Here is a 17500-nt window from a genome sequence, read left to right as displayed (position 1 = left end):
GGATAAAACATTTGCAGAATCAACACTCCGAAAAAAGTTATGATTTCAAAAATAATCACCCATATTTACAAAATTAATTGATAGGCACATAATTCCACCTCCACGACTGAATGCAAAATAGTTATTAAACAGACAATGTGAAACAGATAGTTCTCCATTTCCCTTTGTTGTACATGCAGATAGCCCCTCAGTTTAATACCCCATCAGGGTTTGTATTATTTGTTCTCCTTGTATTTGATACACTTCATTCACATCTTATAAATCTATTTTCTTAACTCGCAGATTCGCTCTCTGTTAAAAACAACTAATTACCAAACATGGATCATTCTTTGAACAAAATATGAACACAACTTATGAAAAGCAAGTTGATAAAAATAAATCAATGAAACATTTAGAAATTTAATTTTGACGAACATAAATATGGTTGTTAACAATTTAACAGTTACAAAATGTTCAAAAAAAAAAAAAAAGAAATGAAAAAGAAACAAATAATTATATGTGTACGATAAATAATTTTTGTCTAATTATTGAAGCAAAAATTTTTGAAAAATATTCGAAAACTAAGTGTTAAAAATTTTTAATAATCAATTATTTTTCGAAATTTCATAAAAATAATGTCAAATTCACTACTGGTACAATTTAGACCTATTCCGATTATTTTTGTAGTCACATATTTTTTCGGGGTATGTGTAATTTTCCAATTCACAGTTATTTGCAAAAGAATTCTCAAAAAAGTATTTCAAGATTTAAATTTATTGTCTTTCAAATACATAATGTCATTAAAAGACAGAGTAAGTTCATTTATGATTATTAGAAAAAACATACAGATATTGGATAAAATACCGGACATCGCAAAAAAAAATACCGGACAAGATCGTTTTCTCAATAACCGCAAAAAGAAAAATTCTGTTAATTTTTCTCAAAATGCATCTCATCAATACAAACTCAATTGATAAACGAGTCTTTCAAAATAGCTTCATTTGTGCTCAGAGAAAATTAATGATTGATATCCCAGAGAAATAAGATTTTGAGTTTTCCCGAAATTTCAAAAGTTATTTTCTCTGAGCACAAATGAAGCTATTTTGAAAGACTCGTTTATCAATTGAGTTAGTTATGTTTAGATATATTTGGAGGAATATTATCAGATTTTCTCTTTGAGTGGTTATTGAGAAAACGATCTTGTCCGGTATTTTGTGCGATGTCCGGTATTTTATGCAATATCTGTAAGATTAATTTCCAATTATCTGCAACAAATTGTTGATTTGAAAATTAGGACAGAAAAAATGTGTAATCAAAAAGAGTCACCCACATATATAGAAAAATAATAAAAATAGAGAAAAATAATAGAATACATAAAGTGAAACAAAATTCAAAAAGCCCAAAATTTCATTTGAAGCGATTATTTAAAAAAAATAGTAATAGTATGTGCATAAACCCGCACACTTGACATTTTCTTTCGAAATGCACTTCCACTTTTATATATGTGAAAGCGTTTGGCATTTTGATGCCACCTGTTACTTTTTTTTGTCCAATTTTTAGTATTTCGAATGAAAAATCAAAAACAAAAATATTTGATGTTTTTTGATCTTTTGATCAAAATTTTTTATTTTTAATTTTTCATTCGAAATACTAAAAATTGGACAAAAAAAGTTACAGGTGGCATCAAAATGCCAAAGGCTTTCACATATATAAAAGTGGAAAAGCATTTCGAAAGAAAATGTCAAGTGTGCGGGTTTATGCACAAGTGCGGGTTTTGCACCCAACTATAATTTGTTGACGATGCTTTTTTCTTTTTCCACAAACGATTTGAATTGACGTCATTGTGTACAATAAAATATTATTAATCAATATTTATTGTCATTGGATTTGAAAACAGAACAATATGAATGTTTCAAATATTTTGAAAATGACACAAATTTCTAAATTAATGAATAAAGATAAATCTGCTTTCGAAACTCTTTTTCAATATAATTGATAAACTTAATATTTGTTATTGTTAACGTAAATATAAAAACACTCATTTTTTGCATTTGATCCCCATTATTAACATAATAAAGATATTATTTAGTGATTATTATGAATGAAAGGGGAATTCAATTATCTTTACAGAAAATTCAACCATTCACTTTAGCATATATTGCTATTTGCCTTGCTTTTTCTATACTTTTGACAATATTTCCAAACAAAAATTCGACTTTTCTATTTAATCCTTTTCTAATTGTAAAACGGAGAGAAATTTGGAGAGTCGTAACTCCATTTTTTTTGAATGGAAAATTTGACTTTGGATTATTATTTACATATTTTTTTTTGTATGTCAAACAGTTGAATAGCAATATTTTATTAATCAATCTTGAATAATAATTCATTGATTTTTTATAAAGATTTCAACAGCTTGGGTCAATAGAACGCTCATTTTCTTCTCGCGGAAAAAAACATTTTTATCAATTCATATGTTTTGTGATTTTATCCATAGAGGTATTATTTTTATTAAATGAGTCACATCCTTTTCAGATGTCATCTTTTTCATTTAAAAATGCAATCTCACAATACAGCTAACTGGATGGATGATTTTTAACAAATACAGAATGTCATCATTTTTCATTTCATTTTCACAAGCAACAATGTATGTTGCTTCTCGTTTACCAGAATCACTGACTCACAGCGTTAGAGTAATGATGATATTCGAGTTACCAATGGAAATACTTCCTTGGATTCAATTATTTTGGTACTTTATTAAACAAAAAATGTGGATTGAACCGCTTTTGGGAATTATAATTGGACATATATATTATTTTTTTATTTATGTATATCCTGAATTCAGGAAGGACTTATATATTCATCATATTTTTCAAAGGTTTGACCATTTGCGCATTATGTTAGCTTATGTTTGTTTTCATATATGCTTTTTTCATAGAAAAAATTAACAAATGTTTTCGTTATTCAATATAAAATGACAGACGAAGTGAATGATTGAAAAATCATTACAATTTTCTTCGAATTCACATATGTACAAAAATAATTTTCATAGAAGCCATTGGCTGGGATCCATACGAGTCTTATCCACGGAATGCCTTTATTCATTAACCATCAGAAATGTTTGATTTGTTTGAGCAAAGAGACTTTAATCTTAGTAATTATCACACACTTGGGGCACTTACCAACAAAAGTTTTTGTAGCTATTTTTAAGAAATGAGTTCGTCAATACAAATAAATGGAAGATTTAACTCGAAAAATTCTCGTCCATCTTTATAGCTTAATGATTTGGATGTGTAATTTTTAACATTTAAAGGGAACTTATTAAAATATGCATATTTTATTTATTCAGAATGCTAATGTGGATATCAACAACATTTTATATGATGTTACAAACTTAAGATAAATTTTTCTTCGCACAACCAAAAATTTTGATGTGTTTTTTCAGATTTGGGAATGGTGAATAAAATTTCAGTATTCCAACAACAAAGCATGTTGGATATTTCATTAATTAATTTATTTATTTAACTTATTAATTCATAATCCATTGTATACATTTTCTAATAAAACAAACGACAAAGAAAAATTGTGAAATGTGTTGTGGCTTATGAAGCCTGCAGAGAATGCAAACGGCATTTCATATTTGTAATTTCAAAAACTTTAAAAATAAAATCAGACAACACAGATTAGCCATTCAATTAATTTAACTTTGAAAAAGCTTATATTGCTAACTGAATTTTGACTTTTTAATTAGAAAAAGATGAGACAGAAGGAACATCAACACTTGAAGAAGAGAACGAGGAGGAGGAAGAAGAAGGAGAAGAAAACGAGGAGGAGGAGGAGGAAGACATGGATGACGAAGAAGAATCAAGCAAAGAAGGAGTTGAAACAGAGAGAAGGGAAGGAGTTGATGTCGAATTAGAAGAAGATGAAGAAGACGAAGAATCTGAAAATGTCGAAGAATTATTTGCTGATGTAGTGTCAGCGAAAGAAGAAGAAGAAGAAGAAGATGATGATGATGATGACGTTGAAGAAGAAGAGGAAGGAGAATGAGAAAATGATGAAAACGAAGAAAACGTCGGAGTTGACGAAGATGAAGCTTCAAGCAAAGACGGGAAAGCAGAAGAAGTCGAAGTAAACGAAGAAGAAGAAGAAGACGATGATGAAGAAGAAGGCGAAGAAGATGAAAAAGTGCTTGTTGAAGGTTGGATTGATGAACGATGAGAACTCGAAGGAAAAGATGAAGAGGAAGATGAATACGAAGACGAAGAGGAAGATGAAGGCGAAGAAGACAAAAACGTATTCATGTCTGATGCAACAGCCGACATCATTCGAGCTCTTCTTTGTCTGTCTTGCTCTCTTTTCTGCTCTGCCTCTCTCTTAATTCTCTCTCTCTCTTCTCTTTCTGCTTCTTTCTGCCTTCTGTTGGCAATCGCCTGCTCTTTTTCCCTCATCTCCATTTTGATTGTCCTCTTCCGCTCTGCCATTGCTTCACTGTCGTCTTCTTCATCTTCATATTTCTCTTCTTCTGAACTCTTCGAAAACTCATTTGTAATTCTCCTGATGTTTGCTTCTGAAGTAAATTCGAATGTTTTATGTGGCACATTCATTGCGCTTGATGCAACACCAGATGAATGGAAAGCAGCAGCATTTGACGATGAAAGCGCAAAAGGAGGAGAAGGCTGCACGGCCGAAGGAGAAAGCGCTGAAAGTCCAGCAGCAAATGGATGAAGAGAATACTCACTGGACGAAGAAGACGAATAAGATGAGACATTTGAGGGAGAAGAGGATGAAGTTAAAGGATCGGAAGAAGAAGAAGAAGAAGAAGTGGAAGAAGATGGAAAAGAACTGGAAGATAAAGAAGAGGAGGAAGATGAAGAGGAAGAGGTTGATGCTGAAGAAGCTGATGAGGAGGAAGTGTTTCCAAATCCAAAAGAAGATTCTCTTCGAGAATTATTTGAGGACAAAGCTGAAGAAGAATTTGAAGAAGTAGAAGAAGAGAATGATGAATAAGACGTGCTGTATGTTGAATGAGATGAAACAGATGTCTTTTCATCGAATTCACTGCCATTTCCTTTTCCTTCTCCCGATTTCTCTCTTCTTTCTCTTCTTTCTCTTCTCTTCTCTTCTTTCTGTTGGCTTCTTTCCTTCCGTTTGCTTCTTCTTTCATCATCATCACCATCAGCTTCATCTGACACACTACTATCATCCTTTTGATGGTGGCTGTGATGATGATGATGATGATGACGATGATCATTACGGCTCCCATGTGAACGATGGCGATGTGATTGAGAGTCGCTTTGTGTGTCTTGTTGTTTGTGGGCAGATGTCGAAGGCGGAAGCATCTCAACAACACGTGGCGATTCATAGCGCTTTGCAGAGTCAACAGTTGCTAACATTGAGGAGGAGGAAGAAGAGGAAGAGGAAGAGGATGATATTGACGACGATGACGATGAAGGTTTGTTAACTGATGCATCTTGAAAACGAAGAGATGTAATGTGAGATTCATTAGATTTTTGCCCAATTAATCCAATCGGCAAATTCGATGAAGCAGAGGAAGAGGAAGAAGAGGAAGAAGAAGGATTAGAAGTAATATTCTGAGGCTGAGCAGTAACACGTGAATCAAGAAATGTTGGTGCACCAGAAGTCGACAGATAAGAAGGATATGCAGAAAACATTGGATTTGCTGGACGGCGTTCTTGTTGAAGCAATCTTTCATTTGCCAGCGGAGTTGCTGCTGCAACAGGCAGACCTATTGCTGTTGATGAAGATGTCTGAGGAAAAGAAGAAGAAGTTGTATTGGAAGAAGCAGAAGGCAGCGAAGCAAGAACCGACTGAGGAAGAATCGGAGCGAAATGAGAAGTCGATGGGGTTGTCCCAGAAGTGCTTGTATTGCTTCCATTACTGTTGCTATCACTGCTTCTGTCACTTCTTCTGTCACTTCTTCTGTCATTTGTGCTGTTCTCTTTGCTTGCTGTCTTCGATGGGTCAATCAGCTCAACTGTGATTGTCAAGTCAGACGAGCCAGAGGATCTTCTTGTGCGGCTGTCAGATTTGCTGCTTTCGGCTTCGGCGCTGTCTTGACTGCGATTCTGGCTGTGTTTGGAATTGTGATTGTGATTGTGATTGTGATGGTGAGGATGATGGTTAGAATGATGATGGGGATTCTTTTGGTGTTCTCCTTCTGATCCAACAGAAATGGAAGAAGAATTGGAAGAATATGAGGAAGAAGAACGCGTTGATGCTGTTGAGCTCTGTGATTGGGATGATCTTGATGTGCTTGTGGGATCAAAAGAAGAGGAAGAGGAAGAGGAAGAAGAGGAAGTAGAAGACGCTGAAGATGAAAAAGAGGAGGAGGAAGAAGAATCACCAGTTGTTGAGAATTCGCCTGTTGAAGTGAAAGCAGAAGGATTTGAAATGGAATGAGAAGAAGAAGAAGAAGAAGAAGATGATGATGATGAAGGTGTTTGAGCAATAGATGATGGTGACAAAGAAGGAACAGAATTCAAGAAGAACTTTGGAGGGAAGATAGAAGAAGTTGGATGCGACGAAGGAAATGAAGAAGAAGATAATGACGAAGAAGAAGATGGGGAAGACGGAGAGTGAGAAGAAATAGAAGAAGAAGAAGGATTTGATGAGTAATTTGAAGAAGAAGAAAAAGAAGAAGAAGTCGAAGAAGAAGAACCAGAGGATGAAGGAAGAGGCGTATGAACAATCATCTGAGATGGAGTTGAAGCGTGTATAGATGAAGCAGACAGCTGAGACTGAGACTCAGGCGGTGTGTTTCTGTCTTCATTCACTCGATTTTTGGCTGGATGATTCAAAAGTGGTGTTGATGTGAATGTTGCATGTGCTGCTGCTGTTGGGCCTGTTGAGAGGAATGTTCTGTCAGAATTGTTTTCTGTTGGAGTCATTCCATTTTGAGAGCGGTTGCTTCGCTGGAAAGACGCATGGCTGCGGTGCGACGCTGAAATAGAAACCATTTCGTCTTCAGAAGAAGATGAAAATGATTCATCTTCACTTTCGTCTTTGTCTTCGCCTTCGCCTTTGCCTTTTTCTTTTCCATTTCTCCCTTCTCTGTCTCCTTTAACTTCTTCTCTTTCTTCTTCTTCTCTTCTTCTTTCTTTATGATTTTCAACAAATTTTTCTTTACCATCTCTTTCGTTCGGCCTCCAATTTATATTTTGATTCAAATTTTTTGTTTCCTCCACTTGATTTGTAACAATTTCCAGTTTTGGTATTTGAAGAGGAATATTTCTAGGTCTCGTTGCAAAGTTTTCCAACCCGACTTTTTGATCTTTCTCAAACATTTGTTTATTTTTTTCTTCCACATCACCATTTTCTCCTCTATCGTTTTCAACCTCTTCAATTTCTCCTTCACTTCCCTCTCCTTCATTTGCTATTCCTCCTTCCTCTTTTCCCTTCTCCAACGGCACACTGTCCTCGTTTATAAGCAGCCTCCTCTTCTGTTCCTGATGTGCAGTCGACAGACGCGGCGCTGCTGCCAAAGCAGCCGACGGAGAAATAACAGCAGACTTCGGAGAATTCGGAGAAATTAATACAGGCTTTGCAGCTGATGAAGACATCAATGTTTCTGCCGATGAAAAAGGAGAAGCATTTGTGCGATTCGACAGCAATGCTGTGCTGTTTTTCGGTTTTAGCTCTTCAGATGATGAAACAGGAAATGCTGAGTACGGAATTTGAGTGTTAATGCTTTCTATTTCGATTCTGTTGACTCTTCTGCCAATGTCCTCAGGGCCGATTCCTCGTTCTGCCAAAGTCTCAGGCTCTTTCAGCTGCTTTCTCGGAGGAGACGAATAAGTATCAGCAGAAAACAAAGAAGTCGGGTTGAGTTGATTTCTTTTGCTTGACACTTCGTTTTCATACTCATCATTTTCATTTTCACCATCATCAGCTTCATCTTCTTCATTGAAAGAAAAAAGAGATTTTCTATTGCTCCCATCTTTGCCATGTGGAATGTTGCTGGCTGGTCTTTCTGTTCTGCGCGCAGACTCAGCAAAGCTGTTTGTTGTGCGTTGCATTCTTGTTCTGGGTGATGTGGTGTAAGAAGCAGCAAAATCATTTCCAGGCGAACGAGAATGAGAAGAAGAAGAAGAAGAAGAAGGAGTCAAAGGAGAAGAAAGAATACCGGTTATTGCAGGAGGAGACGGTGAGGAAGAATAAAAAGAATGAGAATTTGAATTAGAAGTAGAAGAAGAACTTGTTGTTTCTGTTGTTGCAGGCTCACCAGAATACATCATCTTCGATGTTGCTGGTCTTGTTCGAATGGGCATCGTCTGCGTGAGCGGTGCAGTGAATCCACCAGCAGCACTCGACTGCGACAAGAATGAAGAAGAAGACGAAGAGGATGTGGTTGTAGCTAAAAATTGCTTGTTGTTTGCATTTGGAGTTGGCCCCTTCGGAAGCGAAACATTTCGCGATTGGCTTTCCTTTTGTTGAAGTCTCTTTGAAAATCCAAATAAAACATTCTTGTTATCCACATCTTCATCGTCCTCTTCACCCTCACTTCCGCTTTCTCCGTCTTCGCTCATTTTCCCTTTCCAGCTCAGGCCAACAAAGCCATCTGTGTCTGCCCCTTCTCTTCTTCTCATCCTCTTCTCTTCTCTTTGTCTTTCTCTTTGCCTTTCTTTCTCGCCATCGGCTGCTCCTGCCGCACGCATCATCGTCTTTCTCATCGGACTCACAGACGATACACCAACATCATTCACTTCTCTTTCTCTTGCTTTGTCCTCTTTCATTCGCTCTTTCTCTGCTTTTTTGGCTCTCAGCCGTTCTTCTTTGGAAATCTTTCTTTTTTCTTTCTTATTGCTTTTAGTTCTCTTTTCTCCTTCATTTGAACTATTATCTTCTTCTTCTTCGCCTTCTCCTTCCTCTTCGTCTTCATCTTCCTCTTCTTCTTTACCTTCATCTTCGCTCTCTTCTTCATCTTCATCCTCTTCTCCCATCTCACTACTAACTTGCGATTCTTCTTCCCCTTGTTCTTTAAATTTTTGAAACTTTCTCTTTGAAGTTCTGCTTTTGCCATTCGGCTTCATTGATTCGCTTTGTTGACTTGTTCGGACCATTTTCTTTCTTTCTTTCATGGCAGCTTTCTTTCGCTCTCGTTCTTTGTCGAGAAGCAAATCCAAAGCTCCGAGCATTCTAACTTGCTTTTTTTCAACTTTGCCTTTACTTGAACCTGTTGTTAAGGATCTGTCAATTGATGATGAATACTCAAGTTGTGATGCCTTTGGAAAATGATGATCATCATTTCTCGTAAATGGATGGCCAATTTGATGTCGCAAGCTGTTTGGATCATCTGTTGCATTCCATTTGTCATTAAACTTTGTGGAAGTGTGAGAAAATTGGACTTTTCTATCTTTTCCATTTTTTGCAGCTCTTTGGTTTTCAAGACGTTTCCGTTTAATGTCCTCAGCTCGCATTTTTTGAACAATATCTGTTAGTTCATGTAATATATCTGATTGCCTTCCAAGTTCTTCTGTGTACCGTGATGAGATTGCTTCATTCCACTCAGAACCACTTTCAAACAAATCAAATAACTGTCTTATATCTTCATGATGACTATCTACATGATAAACAGAGCTCACAGGTTCTAAAGGATATGGGTCTTCCATGCAAAGCTGTCCATAAATCGCTGGAACTCTAGTACTTAAATGTTCGAAATGAGTATTGTATAACTTTCCTAAACGCTTATAAGTCGATTCAAGTTTTGCATCACTTGAATGCTCTTCTGAGTCAAATGCAAATGGAAATGCAGGTACTTCAGATACATCATTTTCATCGTCAAATGATAAAGGATTAATTTTTTCTCCTGCAAAACAAGTTCATTGTTGAAATTTAAATAATATCATAAAAATCACATTTCTTTTAATTTATTCAAATATCTCAAACCTTTATGCAAACTCATGAACAACAAATAATAAAAAAAATAGGATTCAAAAAACTAAATATAAAATAAAGGGATATATTTTCATTATATATCAAACTGAAAAATATTCACATATTTATTGCGCTGCAGCATTCATATCAAATTTCAAATGTTAACCATAATTATGATTTTTCTTTAAGTTTTCTTTTTTTAGAAAAATTTTTGTGAACCTAAATGACATTACAGCGCTCGATTGGTTATGCGTCGAACGATTTACCAGAATTTTCACTTTCATACAATCAAGGGCAATATTTCCAAAGTCCTTCTTTATCCCACTCTATGGCTTCAAATCATTCATCAACTCGAAGTGCATCAATTCTTGATTTACCACCAGCCCCTTCATCATTTTACAATCCACCACCTCATCCAGAATTTTCTCCATCTCTTTCATCAACCAAAAGCATTGAACATAAAAGTGCAACATCATTAGATGTTTTGCAACAATCTTCATTTTTATCACCTCCCCATGTTTCTCATACTTCACCATTACGCGAACACGAAAATTTTAAACCCATTGACGAGCCATTAAAACAAAATGAACAACGTTCATCAAATTCTGAAAACGATTTTAAAGAAGATAGTTCCAATTTTCCAAAAGATGAAGAGAGAGCAAAAGATTATTCAACCTTACCAACATTTTATATTTCACCTCAAACTTCATTTGATACTTTTGCTAGTATTAGTCCAACAGTTCTCGTGAAATCTTTTGATCGAAAAGAAATGAGATTTCCCTTTATCTCTGAAAATCCTTCACAGAAAGAAGGGTATGACAATATTATAATCCACGAAGCAAAACTCGTTCCCCCGCAAACTGATGCTCTTCGAGAAAAGCGATTCAGAGAGAAAGAATCCACTGATCAACGAGAGAAAGTGAAAGAGAAACAACATGATACCTTAACATTTGATAAAAGTCAAAGTGACGATGAAAGCGATAATTATTACGAAGGAAGGTCAAAGAACAGCAAAGGAGCAATGCTTCGACAGAGAAGAGATCCTGCAAAAAGATCGAGAAAGAGAATCGAACGAAGAAAACGTATAGCTGAACTGAGAAGACGAAGGAAAGAACGAGAAGAAGCGGAAAACAGAAGCAGAGAGCTTGAAGAGCTTCGAAAGAAAAGGGTGGAAGAGCACAGGAGGAGATTGACACAAAAGAAACGAAAGCCTCAGCCTTCAACAAATCAAAATAGAGGAAACAACAGAAGAAGGCGAAGGAATACAGTATCTTCTGTATCTGAATCCGAAGATGAAGATGAAAGTTCATCTGAGACAGGAACAACAAGGCGCAAGAGAGGATATGACGAAACTTCTGATGATGAATTCGATGAGTGTGAGTCAAACACAGAAGAAGAAGATGACAATGACAATGATAATGATTCATCTCAGTCTGAGTTTGGCTACAGCACAAAATCAGGAAAATATCGGTTGAGACATGGTGCTCGTGATGATGATGATGATGCTTATTCTTCACAGAGAAGAAGAGGAAGAGGAGGAAGAAGGAACAGAGATTCTCTCTTGTCGCGCACAACCGCCAGCTCCTTGCGCTCTTCGGAAGCATCTGTATATTCACGTTCTTCATCCACCAGAAACACCAAAAACACCAGAAATACCAGAGACAGACATGAGCTCTCCCGCACCTGTCCTCCCGCACCTCCTCCCCCCTGGCTCCGCCCTTCATCATCGGGTCTCATTCGCGAGGTGGATGTGTCTGCGCCTGTGCCACGTGTCGATCCAGTCGCCTTGTTCCACGCCCACTGCCAGGACTGGAAGAAGAAGCCGTTTGCGATGTCGAAGGCGACGAAGACAAGGCCGGCCCAGTTTGTCCTCTGCAGAAGGCCGGAAAGTGCTGTCAGGCCATTCAGACCGGTGCAGACGGTGGAGCAGCAGCAGAAGATGAAAGGGAGGCCGAGAAGCGCTGTGCCGGATTATGAGATCCCGACGCTGAAGAGAAGAGATAGGCTCATTTGGGAGTGCAGGGTTTGCAATTGTTGTTATTATTGTTATTCTATGACATTGCTTATTCAATTTTCTTTTCTTTTTTTCTTTCAAATTATTTTATAATCACCGCTCAATGCAAATTTGCTGAATATTTTTGTGTTGATATATTTTCCCGGTATATTAGAAACTGAACCACATCAAAACCTGAAAATTTTTTTCTGTTAATTTTTCTTTCCTTCAAACAACTTCCATTTAAGTGTTGCTGTGGCTTGACCACAGTTTTGTGATTCTGTTTTGAATGTGAATGCTACATCATTCATCACTTTCATTATCAACCTACTCTTATGAAATCTGAACAATTTTTATAAATACCCGAAATTTTTATCCTTTCTGAGTTATGTTTTTTTATAAACTTCAACACATTTTTTGTTTAACTGTTCTTATAAAGAAAGTGTAAACATATTTTGCAATTTTGATAATTCTTTCTGATCTTTTTTGAAAACAATTTTTTTTATGAAAATTGTAATGCGGGAAACTCATTATTGAATTTTCCTTTAAATTATCAAAACAAGCAAACGAACAAACAAACAGCCAAACTCAATTAAAGTCAACAGCTATTATATATATATTTTTTTATTTTCATTGTTCGGCAATTACTTGTGGTAGTGTGTCGTGCAATTAAAAAAAGAGACTATTCTACGGTGAAATGATGCTTTTGGTGAATGAAAGCTTGATGGTGTTCCCGTCGAGCTGCGTGTTGTGCTTCAGACAGAGTGTGTTGATGGCGTCTTCCACAGTCCGGTACTTCACCAGGCACATGCTTTTCCCAGGTACCGTGGTGATCATCTTCACTGCCTGCAGCGGCGCATACTCCGACAGATAGCGCGCCACCCCTTCTTCAGTCGTCGACGCAGACAGGTTCGCCACATGCAGTACAGCCGACGGCGGCGCACCGACTTTCCCGCTGAGCGTGGCGCTGAGCGAGCGAGCACGCGACATCCGGTTGAGGGTGGTGTTCTCATAGTCAACTGTCTTTGACTCACTGCGCTTTGAGTCTGATGCACTGCCTGCACCTGATGATGACGATGATGAGGAGGAGGAGGAAGAGGAGGATGATGACTGATCCTGAGAGTTCGATGGATATGCTTGTGCAGGCGACACTGATGGATAGCGGGAGATGTTGACATCAATGGACGAGCCAAACACTTTTGCTCCTTTCAAGAAGTTCAATGCTTGTGCTGCCTGTGCTCCATCAGCAAACTGGATAAGAGCCATGTTGCGGTGCGCATGCAGGATTTTGATACGCACAACATATCTGTTTGTTGATGGAATAGATTATTACAAAAAAAAATTTGGTTGAAATAATTGAAACATCAGTCAAAGCATATATAATTGTTATATAAAAGATCATTATATACAAAATATATTATGTAATTTCAATAACAAAACTAACATCACATACCCGTAGTTACTGAAAAGATTAAGCAACTCAGTGCAGCCGACTTTGTCTTCGGGGAATCCATTCACCAGAAGCACACATCCAGTGCTGTGGGGCTGCGGTTGCATCCCAACACCCATTCCACCCATCGGCCCCATCATCCCCATCCCTCCCATGCCTCCCATCCCGCCCATCGCCCCGTACATCCCAGGCATCCCCACACCGCCCATGTGCCCTCCAGCCGCTGCACCTGGGTTCATCCCTGCTCGCATCATAGGCAATACTCCTCCATACCCCATCCCTGATCCCATGCCCATCCCAGGCCTCATACCCATCCCCATCCCCATCCCCATTCCCATTCCCATGCCCATACCCATCCCCATATCCATTCCTCCCATCTTCATCCCGTGCGCCGGCATAAGCAACGAAGGCGAAGCAGCTGGTGTTGAGTTGGCCTTCATGGGAATAGAAGGGTTTGTGTAATCCCACGCCATCTGTGAGTTTTCTTTCACTTCCAAGTTGTCGCGATTGCTGAATGCAATGAACAAAGTGTTGCAGCCAGTGTAGATATTTTTGCCATCGAGATTCATTTTCGCTCTTGCTGCTGCATCAACACTGCTGAATTGAACCAGTGCTTGGAGATCACCTCCCTTTTGGAAGATAATTATCTTTTGAACAGTTTTTGAACCTCCTTGCTCGAATGGAGAGAATATAGCATTAAGAACATCCACATTCACCAAATAAACCAAGTTGCGAATGGTTACATGCAAAATTGGTGAAATTGGAGTAATAGAAGAACCAGAAAAAGATTGAGGCGCAGGTTGGGGCGAGTCAGTCATCAATTCTTGATGAGAAGAATACTGTGCATAAATTTTAGTTCCACTGAATAAAGTTGGTTTGAATAAAAGTTAAACAGTGAAAATTTAAAAACTGCACGCTTATAAAATAACAATGATCAAACCGAAGGTTATATCCAGTTGTCGGAAATGCTCTGATAAAAGACGATGCTTGATCCACTGTTTCAAATTGAATCATTGCTTGCTTTTTTGTTCGAATAAGAAGAGAGTTAGTTACATTTCCAAAAGGTCGAGCCAAAGAAAATAGATCTTCCTATAAAATGAAATAGAACTTTAACGAAATAATAGAAACAAAAAATTCCAAACAGGAGTTGTATATTCTGAAACATTACGGAAGTGGACCACTTTACTTGGATTTTGATCCGCCGACTTTTGAGTGCCAAGAGGAAGAGAATTCATGATGAGAAAAATTCAAACAAACAAAAACTTATAAAAATCACCAAATCAACATTCAATAATTTCTGAATGAAATTATAATAAAATACCTTAAATACAAAAAAGTATTGAAACGACAAGAAATAACAAAAAATGATGCTGATCCAAACCCAATTTGTAAACGTTCAACTCAATGAATTTTCATTCCATAATTATTTAATTCTTCAAATTTTATGGATTTGTAAAAATTCTTTTTTGAACGTTTTAACTGAGTTGGCTTCTGAACTGTTTTGATTTATACGTTTTAGGGACTTCTTTTCGCAATTATTTTGGAGTATTGACGTTTGTTTATTCTTCGTCCCATTCGATTTGATTGTCATTATTCTTGTTGTGAAGAAATAATGATTTTTGCTTTATTCATTTTATTTGACAACTATTGTCATTGCATTTTGAACTGGCTTTGAGGGTTGACATATTTTTTGTTTGTTTACAAATGGTTTTTGAAAATTTCACACATTCGTATTTTTGAACAATATGCTTTTGTGAAACTTTGAACAGTAACTTTTCTATAAAATTTTATTGACATTTGTAAAGCTCATAGTAATAAAAATGAGATTGCATTTTATTTCGATTATTTAGAAAATATTCACAATCAATTTGTACTAAATTCGACACTTTTTTTCCTTTTGTTGTTGTTATTTTCAAAACAAAGAATGAAACAACAATTCATTTTTATTAAATGAAAGTTGAAATGAAAAGCATGCAAACACAAACATATTTTAGTCAATTTTTTGCACAGCACATTTTCCAATAATTGAAAATCAATCTCCAGGAATTATCCAGAAAAACAACATTTCGAAAAATTAATGCTCATCTTGTCGCAAATATTTGAGTGATAAAAAACATTCCATCTCTATCTTCAACAGTACCAATTCCACATAAAGTGTATTTTCCAAGAAGATTACGTCTGTGACCAGGAGATGATATCCATCCGCTAACTGCTTGTTCAGCCAATCCTTCTTCCATGTTTGTACGAAATATATTTTCTCCGCTGTTTTGTGTTGAAAAAGGAAGCGAATGAATTCGTTTTTCAAATCCGCTGTGATCAAATCCTTTTTCGTGATTTGCCATCTGTTGACTGTGCTTTTTCGAAATTTCATGAATTTCTTTGCTCCAAACACATGGGGGTAAACGGTTTTTAGCTCTAAATTCGTTTGTAAGTCTGAGTGCTTCTCGTCCAATTTTTTCCGAAAAAGAAAAAACACCTGGAGAAACCTTGGATGCCTCCTGAAGAAATTTATCTCCCTCATCATCTTTTCCTGTAGATATTGTGCTTATAGTACGAATTGTCCCAGTCACTTTTCTTTCGCGAAGCCATCTTGCCCTCAAAGCTGATCGAGCATCATCTTTCTTTTTCGCAATGGAAATTGAACTTTTCAATTTTTCTGCTTCTTCGTGTGATTGTTTACTTATATGAAGCGCTCTTTGGCTGCGCATTTTCATTTCATCTTCACTTAACAAACCTCTTGCAATTAGATTTTGTTTTCGGATTTCAGCGAGCGTTTGAGTTGTTTTGCGGGACATTTTCTATAAACAACATGCCAAAAATTTTAAAAGTTCTTTTAATTTATTATAATCAAGATTTAATGTATTGCTTTTTGAATACAAATAAATGTTATTATGAATGAATACTTATAATGGATAAAACGTTATGAAATGATAACAAATTTCAAAGGATGCAAAATGATATCAAAGAAAAAAAATCCATAGCAACTGGATCGATAAATTCATTTTTTATGTGAATTTTGATTATTTAATAATCAACAAAAATCACTTATGGGAATTCATTCCGGCTTCAGCTTTTTTATAAAAAATATAAACATGAAATACAAATTTGAATATTGAAATCGAAAAAATTAGATTTGAAAAATGAAGCCGATCAAGATAAACCGTTATACCTTTTTTTGTCGCAAAAACAAGTTGTTTTATTTTTTACTTTAGAACGTATGCTGATGCTTTTACAAAAACTCATATTTTTATTTGTGAATGTTTCGCAACACTTGAAGCAATTTTTTTGAAATTTTGTTTTACATTGCCAAATATCTTTATTGATTTTTTATAAACAATTATTTTTCTGCTGTTAATGACGAATAATTCATAAAACTTTCATTTGTACTATCGCAATTAAATATTTTATCACAGATTTATTTGCGCATATTTGAAATCTGAAGATTGTAAATCTTTTATATCAAGTGCATAAATTGCTTTCATCTATGACATCAGAAGGTAATCCTTATGCTTTTGAATATTTTTTTAATTTACATTTTAATTTACGCTTGTTTTTCGAATTAAACCTACAAATCTAATTTTCTCATCATTTTTATAGAAAATCAAATAAAAAAAAGTCAGATGAAACAAGAAACTCAAATTGATGAAAGAAAGCCTTCGTTTGGTGAATTGATCATTGCAGCATTAGAGCAAGACGAAGAACTGTCTGATGAAGATAGAGAATATTCAAAGATAATTCAGCGTCGTTTACAAGAGAAACGAAAGGGATGCGTTCTTTCATCACCTCCATTGATTTATTCGCCAACAAGGACGATTCAAAATACGTGCACGCAACTGGGATTGAGCAATGAAAGTAATGCAAGAAAATTTGAACTCGAGGAACTCGAGGGCAATGAAAGAGGAGAAAGTTTGGATTTTCATTTTTCAAAGCACGCAAACTCTTCAGTTCAAAATTCTGTATCCTCATCCGTATGCCAAACACCAGAATTGATTTCTCCATCATCTCCTATTTTCCAGGATATTTCTGTTGTCTCGCCGTTTGCAGCAAGAAAAGCGTCTTGCTCACCAGACAAAAATCGGATTCTTCAGTCAGATAATCATGATATTCCGCATTTATCCTCTTCTCCTTTAGCAATTTCACGTCCAACACCGTCGTGTGATTGCACAAGTCATTTTGACGAGCAT

At 36.3% G+C, this 17500-nt stretch overlaps 5 protein-coding genes across 5 annotated transcripts in view; 2 read left to right on the top strand and 3 right to left on the bottom strand.

Annotated features, from left to right (window-relative positions):
* Positions 1-3206: 3206 nt before the first annotated feature.
* Positions 3207-9953, bottom strand: MONOS_7231 (uncharacterized protein). Its single transcript, XM_067877546.1, has 2 exons — positions 9886-9953; positions 3207-9805 (listed from the first exon to the last, which is right to left on the bottom strand). The coding sequence occupies exons 1-2, from the start codon at positions 9899-9901 to the stop codon at positions 3720-3722; spliced, it is 6102 nt and encodes a 2033-aa protein (XP_067734756.1). The 5' UTR covers positions 9902-9953; the 3' UTR covers positions 3207-3719.
* An 89-nt stretch (positions 9954-10042) lies between these two features.
* MONOS_7230 (uncharacterized protein) lies at positions 10043-12450 on the top strand. Its single transcript, XM_067877545.1, has 2 exons — positions 10043-11896; positions 12042-12450. The coding sequence occupies exons 1-2, from the start codon at positions 10097-10099 to the stop codon at positions 12063-12065; spliced, it is 1824 nt and encodes a 607-aa protein (XP_067734755.1). The 5' UTR covers positions 10043-10096; the 3' UTR covers positions 12066-12450.
* An 8-nt stretch (positions 12451-12458) lies between these two features.
* Positions 12459-14551, bottom strand: MONOS_7229 (putative polypyrimidine tract-binding protein; the record flags this gene model as incomplete). The annotated part of the gene is made up of 4 exons (XM_067877543.1): positions 12459-13172; positions 13320-14177; positions 14257-14405; positions 14459-14551. The coding sequence occupies 4 exons, from the start codon at positions 14549-14551 to the stop codon at positions 12554-12556; spliced, it is 1719 nt and encodes a 572-aa protein (XP_067734754.1). The 3' UTR covers positions 12459-12553.
* Positions 14552-15183: 632 nt separating this feature from the next.
* Positions 15184-16226, bottom strand: MONOS_7228 (putative cysteine-rich secretory family protein). The gene has a single exon (XM_067877542.1). The coding sequence runs from the start codon at positions 16109-16111 to the stop codon at positions 15398-15400; it is 714 nt and encodes a 237-aa protein (XP_067734753.1). The 5' UTR covers positions 16112-16226; the 3' UTR covers positions 15184-15397.
* Positions 16227-16936: 710 nt separating this feature from the next.
* MONOS_7227 (uncharacterized protein) overlaps positions 16937-17500 on the top strand; it is a gene marked incomplete at its 5' end in the record, with an annotated part of 6339 nt that continues 5775 nt past the window's right edge. Inside the window, 2 exons of the mRNA XM_067877541.1 lie at positions 16937-17222; positions 17301-17500. The exon at positions 17301-17500 is cut by the window's right edge and continues 5775 nt beyond it. Coding sequence (XP_067734752.1) covers positions 16937-17222; positions 17301-17500 — 486 coding nt within the window. The remainder of the gene's footprint in view (positions 17223-17300) is intronic.

Source organism: Monocercomonoides exilis (assembly GCF_001643675.1).
Source record: "Monocercomonoides exilis strain PA203 chromosome Unknown scaffold4-2303458, whole genome shotgun sequence".
Classification (NCBI taxonomy): domain Eukaryota; phylum Preaxostyla; order Oxymonadida; family Polymastigidae; genus Monocercomonoides; species Monocercomonoides exilis.
Note: the sequence above shows the minus strand (reverse complement) of the source record. Positions and strands in the feature narration are given on the sequence as shown.

What these genes read in the sequence shown, in the direction of transcription:
- MONOS_7230 (XM_067877545.1), top strand. Translation starts at nt 10,097, where the DNA reads ATGACATTACAGCGCTCGATTGGTTATGCGTCGAACGATTTACCAGAA. An exon ending in GGCTCATTTGGGAGTGCAGG is followed by an intron (nt 11,897 to 12,041) that starts GTTTGCAATTGT and finishes CCGGTATATTAG; the next exon opens with AAACTGAACCACATCAAAAC.
- MONOS_7228 (XM_067877542.1), bottom strand. Translation starts at nt 16,111, where the DNA reads ATGTCCCGCAAAACAACTCAAACGCTCGCTGAAATCCGAAAACAAAAT.